General features: G+C 35.1%; 1 protein-coding gene across 3 annotated transcripts; it reads right to left on the bottom strand.

Annotated features, from left to right (window-relative positions):
• Positions 1–1,672: 1,672 nt before the first annotated feature.
• Positions 1,673–4,554, bottom strand: LOC143608521 (tubby-like F-box protein 5). 3 transcript variants are annotated; one of them, XM_077083535.1, is made up of 5 exons: positions 4,457–4,554; positions 3,525–3,907; positions 3,338–3,425; positions 2,648–2,777; positions 1,673–2,573 (listed from the first exon to the last, which is right to left on the bottom strand). In XM_077083535.1, the coding sequence occupies exons 2-5, from the start codon at positions 3,861–3,863 to the stop codon at positions 1,940–1,942; spliced, it is 1,191 nt and encodes a 396-aa protein (XP_076939650.1). In that variant the 5' UTR covers positions 3,864–3,907; positions 4,457–4,554; the 3' UTR covers positions 1,673–1,939. The 3 variants fall into 3 exon arrangements, with proteins under 3 accessions (XP_076939650.1, XP_076939649.1, XP_076939651.1); XM_077083534.1 differs by having other exon boundaries at positions 4,406–4,541; XM_077083536.1 differs by lacking the exon at positions 4,457–4,554 and having other exon boundaries at positions 3,525–3,926.
• Positions 4,555–6,000: the final 1,446 nt, after the last annotated feature.

The following is a 6,000-nucleotide window of genomic DNA, read 5'->3' on the forward strand; positions in this document are numbered from 1 at the left end:
GAGAAATTGTAGACATCAACACTTACTTGCAACAACAAAACTTGCATAAAAAAACATAACAAATCACACTCTTAAACATAGTATTGTCAAAACAAACCATCTTCACAACATTATCACTCATTTGAAACTATGGATCCTGCCTAATAGAAACAAGGAAAACAAATTTTAAACAATGTATGCTTTTTAGTAGTTGAATGCCCTGGATGTGTTCATATTTATCATCTTTGTTTGTAACTTGCCTAAATAGATATTGCCTCCGTCTCACAATAACTTTCAAGTACAGATTTAACAATTCCTAATTTCTATAATTTTAAGTTAGTTGATTGCCTCGCACTTATTTGGAAGAAGAAAACATGTGCAAACACAAAACAATGTTGTTTTTAAGTTCATGACTTGTTTATGTAATCACTTGCATACAAATTTACCAGCAAGCCGATAGACTTATCTCTTGTTGCCTCCCACTCAATACTTTATTAGCCATAATTAAGACTTGATGTACAAAGATATAGACTTTTCTTGAATCAAAGATGTCATTTAAAAAACTTACAGCATAGTCTTTGGTGTTTGACAAAGCTTATAGCCTTTTTAGCTTTTTTTTTTCCAAATTAAGCTTAACTTGGTGTTTGGTTTAGCTTTTTAAGCTTATGCTTATTAGCTTATATAAGCTCATTTGAAGAAGCTTATTTAAAGATAGTTTTTTAGCTTATTTGATGAATCTTATTTGTTTAAGGGTGTAAATTACTCATTTGTCCTCAAATGGTGATGGATTAGTAATTATTACTCTAACAAATTAAAGAATGTTGGATTTAACAACTTATTAAGACACATAATTAACTTGTATAATATAAGCTAATCCAAACACTTAAAGAAAGCTTATCAAAAGAATGTTGGATTTAACAACTTATTAAGACACATAATTAACTTGTATAATATAAGCTAATCCAAACACTTAAAAAAAGCTTATCGAATAATAGAAAATAAGCTATAAGCTAATTTTATATATAAGCATAAGCTTAAAAATAAAAGCTAGGTCAAACACCCCCAGATTTGAAATGGCCTCTTATGCTCCTCTTTTGTATATTTTCATCACCTAACACGTGTTATTTACAAAGATACATACCATATATTATTGAATGAAAGTAATTTAAGAGGTAGCCTCTCTGGTCAGCTATAAGTCCGTTGAAATTCTCATAAGCTATGTCTATTCCATAAGTCCGTTTAAATGCTCATAAGAAAGGAATGAGTCTTTACCATCCAACCATTGTTGAACTTGTGTGTGGATTCGCTTAAAAATTTATTTGTAGTTTCACTTCAATTTTTTATATAGGTGTTCTATTAAACATTCGAAACTCAGTAGGTTCTCGTGAAGCCGCAAACTTACATATTTGATTTGCCCTTGTTTGAATTCATAGTTATTAAAAATCACCGCTTCTTGCTTTCAAGGAGATTACAAATATAGGCGCTTCTAGCGTGTTCATAAAATCACAAATCCTTTCGAAACGTTCTAAAAAATGTGTATGCCACCTCTCACATGTTGACAACATTGCATATATCTTTTTTTAAATATTGCGGTCATCAAAAACTGCGAAGCAAAGGAAGATCAAGGGTCAAGAGGGTCCATTGACTGACTATCCAGATGTTAAAATTAACCGAAACTAGTAATGCAACAAAATGCATTCCAACACGTATTAAAAACTACCTACTTTGACACGCTTCAAGTCAACTATACCACATCATATGCCAAAAAAAGGAACTTCACAAGAGCCATAGCAAAACAAATAATTGTTGAAATTAAAACAGCTACATAAGAAACTAGTCAATTATGCTTCTATATAACAATGCTAGACAATACTCCACACTTACAGAAAACCTTTATCAAGACTCATGTATTAAGTAACCAAATAACAACAACCCGACCAGGCCCACATCATGATCATTGTTATTCGCACGCGGGTTTTGTATCAAAGCTGCTTAGACAAATCGCAAACGCTTGAAAAGCAGAAAGCGGGTACCGATAATCCATCGTGAAAATATCCTTACCGATTTTTCCAAATTGCAAAATAACTTTATCTTGTTCTGCAGCTGACACGTTATGAGTCGGGTCAACCGAAGCCACCAGCTGAAAATTCTTCACCGATGCAATAGTCACACGCCCTTTGAAATTCAAACACCAGCATTGCAACTGTTCGTGCCACCTAGGCGCTTTGTTTCTTAGCGTCAGTGAATCAAAACAAACGGGCACCGCTGATGATGGTGTGGCATTCAAATATTTGCTTTTGAACAAGTCATCAAACGAGTGTGGGAATGATTTTGGAGTGGGGGCAGTTCCTCCTTGAATTGAGGAAACGGGTATTGAGTGCATTATACAGTTCATTCGACGGGGTCCACGTGTGCGTAACACGTTTAGTTCGTATGAGATGGTGGCTATGCTATAGTTACACACGGGTGTTCTAACAGATACTTGTTTTTTATGGAATCTTTGACTTGATCGGTTACTATTAATGTGTTGACTTGATGCATCAGTTGGTGGTTGGCTGTCGTATACGGTGAACTTGGTTCCAAGGAAATTAGACCTGTTTATCAAAAAGATAATTATAAATAAAATAAAAAATTGATTCATGAATCGTTATAAGTTTAACTAACTTGCCTTAATTTGCCAACATAAGTTGAACTTGTGCGAGAGAAATCATCTGCAACTAAAGATAGAGCGAACTCTGTACTTGTTGCTTTTCTGATTTTCTTTGCTGCTAGTAAAAGTTTATCACTTTCACCTTCAGCTGTTGATCATAAAACTTGTAACTGTGAGACAAATGCATAAGGTTTTGCAAGATTGTATTTTTTATGTTTGGAATTGCAAATAGGCCTGTAAACGAACCAAACATTCAGCGAACAGTTTATGAATCATCCGACAAGAAGCTTGTTATGCTCGTTTATTTATGTTGTGAATGATCATTGTCGTTTAATTTCATTCTTGTTCATTTGATTAAGTTCGTTCTTTTATATTCGTTAATATATTCATTTTTAATTCTTTGGCCTATTACAACTTAGTATAGTTTCAATAACTTTTTAGATGCGACGCAATGTTGTTCACATTAATTTTAACTAGTTTTAGCTCAGTTGTGTATTTTCATCCATATTCAATTGTGTTCACTAGTATACGTTCGTGAACCGTTCATTTAGACTGTTAACAAGTAGGATTGTTAACTTAAATGAGCGAACACGAATTTGCTCCAATGGTGCATGTTCGTGTTAATTGGGTTCGTTTACAAGCTTAATTACAAAACACAAATTTTCTGAGTGTATTATCCAGCAAAAAATATGGATCATCTTGACTCACAAGGGGTCAGCCCGAAGTACAATCGGTGTATAGAAGTTGCTCTATCTCTTCTTATGTAACACTGGATTGGTGAATCACGAGGTCCCGGCTATCATTATCATCAAGAAACACAAATGAAACCAGTTACAAATAATATATATATATATATATATATATATCATCACAAATTCACATTTCACAAACTAACCTGTTTCAATGAGATTGGAAAAGTTAATCTTCCACATTCTTCAGGAGTCTTAACAATCTCTTTAGTAACATCTCTCCATGATTTACAAACCGACGCACAATACACAACAACAGTTCTTGCAGGCCATGAAGTCTCACTCTCTTCAATCCTGCTTATAATATCCAACAGCAATTCAGGAGGCAAGTTAGCCCACTGACCTTGGTTTACCAGCTCTAAGGGGGCTACATCGGGTGCAATATGAGATCGGGCTCGGTTTCTCCAGTGTCTGCCTTTAATTCCTCTTCTGGAAATACTCCCAATCCCATCTCGCATTTCCTTCACGAGACCCTTGAAGGACATCTTTATGATGATGATGAATTATCATGCCAATCTAAACACCTTCACTAAAATCATAAAATAAATATATTATTATATGAAGGTATAGATCTGGTGGCTTTGTTATTATTATATGAATATGTAGATCCGAGCTAATGACTTAAGTAGCTAAAAGTTTACAGTAGAATGTGTAAATTATGACTGAAATTAAAATTTTAACATATTCTAGGAAACTCGAAACCAAATTAACCCAACCTGAACCCGAAAAGGGCGTGAGAGATTTGGGTTATGTTTCGAATCTAGATTTAAAACTTTGAAACCCGAAGAAACGTCAGCATCATATACCCACAAAAGCCAGCGTGAGAGATTTGGGTTGGGTTTTGGATATAGAATTTGAAATCTTTGAAACAAAAGAACCCGAAAAACAAACCCACTTCAGTAGCTAAAGTCTAGGGTAGAATACGAGTAAAATAAATCCAATTCTAAGAAATTACAAAAATGCGAGAGAGAAAATGAAAGCAATCTCAACAAGGTGAAGTGAAATTAAATTAAATTAAATGTATAACCTCCTTTGAATGGATGGAAGATGGGATTACGTTTCAGATGGAATAAGCGACGGATCGAAGGCGATTGTGATCCATGATATGATATCCGCTCTGGCTTTTGATTGTTTTCCGATCACGGAATCGGAGGCATTGGTTCCGGCGTAATCTCCGGCACAGGGATGGAGAGACAAACTTTCGGTTTTGTTATTTATGAATCAAATCAAATAAATAATATTAATATGCACCTTGAGATGCTCTTTATTTACTGTTGCTTATATTTTGATCCCTTAGTTATTAATAAAATAATGGAATTGATTCAAATTGGTTAAATAATGGTTATGAATTAATTATGGTTCATGTGTGTACCGTAAATTAAAAAATCATGTATATCCTATGACAGAGGGAGAGATGCTACTTGTTTGGTTTCGTTAGGCCGTCACAGGAATGAGGTTTTTTAATCCAACACCGATAAAGATAAAACACTTTGATACCTGGTATTTGCTTTCAGCTATTGCAGTTTTGTACTCCTGTCTTGCTGGTATCAAACCGGCCAAATCGGTACAGTCATCGGTTTACACATGAGCTTCATGTAGGGGGTTGGTCTGACTTCTCTTCATTTCAATAAATATTTATCTCTCGCTCTATCACTCCTCACACAATTCTTTATGGGAAGTGTTTGTGTTGAAGGTTTTCTTTCATTCCTCTCTCTCTCTCTCTCTCTACATAATATGAACGCTCTTCATGAGTCGGTCACTTCCTTGCATTGGAGGTGCTCTAGTGTGGTTCATTTTAAATTTATTGCGAAGAAACTATCATTTATTTTTTAAAAAAATATAGATGTTTTGAAGGATATTTTAATTTATATAAACATTGAAAACTTTTGTGTTCACTAGTGTTTCTATAATTGTGGATTATACTTACGTGATCAAAGATGAAAGATTAGTTTGAAAATTAGCATGTCCAAAGATTAAGATTGTTCGGTTAAATTTGTTCATGCATACATGCCTTGATATTATTTCTTATTTAATGATGATACAAATTACATCACATAATTTATATATTTTTATTAAGAAAACTGCAATTTTTTGTCCTTTTGAATTAACTAAATTATGGAGTTGGTCCTTTTTTCAAAAATAACTTTCATTCTTTATCCTTTATTTGCATGTTTGGCTTGGTTTTAATCCTTTACCTGTAAATCCCATCGTCTAACACCCAACACCACCGAATTCAACCCTAGCCCTCTTCGCCTACCATGGCCAAGCACCATCAAGGAGCTATTTGTTTTTTTCTCAAAAGCTCTTCCAGACCACTTTTATCTTCGCCGCACAGAACACGCGCAGATGTTGTGGTCTGTAGTGTGTTTGTTTTCCCGAAGACATTTCATTAAAAAACCTCTCCGCGCCCTCTTCTCCTAGAAGTGTTGTTCAACCGACTTCCAACCTCTTCTCATCTTCATTCTTATTTTTTCATCAGACAACAAAACATCTCAACCTGCCACCCCCCCTCCACTTCTGTCTGTCGACTCTCCACCCACTCCACCGTCGCCGCCCCTCCACCTCTTCCGGCCGGCTCTCCACCAACTCAGCCGCCGCCCCTCCAATCTCGTCGCCTCTTCA

Source organism: Bidens hawaiensis, unplaced genomic scaffold, assembly GCF_021521415.1.
Source record: "Bidens hawaiensis isolate Kalapana, Puna unplaced genomic scaffold, B.hawaiensis_p1.1 tig00419391_1, whole genome shotgun sequence".
Taxonomy (NCBI): Eukaryota; Viridiplantae; Streptophyta; class Magnoliopsida; order Asterales; family Asteraceae; genus Bidens; species Bidens hawaiensis.

Coding starts and splice junctions, on each gene's coding strand:
- LOC143608521 (XM_077083535.1), bottom strand. CDS start 3,863: ATGTCCTTCAAGGGTCTCGTGAAGGAAATGCGAGATGGGATTGGGAGT. Junction 2,778..3,337: donor GTACTTCGGGCTGACCCCTT/GTGAGTCAAGAT, acceptor TATGATCAACAG/CTGAAGGTGAAAGTGATAAA. Junction 2,574..2,647: donor ACTTATGTTGGCAAATTAAG/GCAAGTTAGTTA, acceptor TTTGATAAACAG/GTCTAATTTCCTTGGAACCA.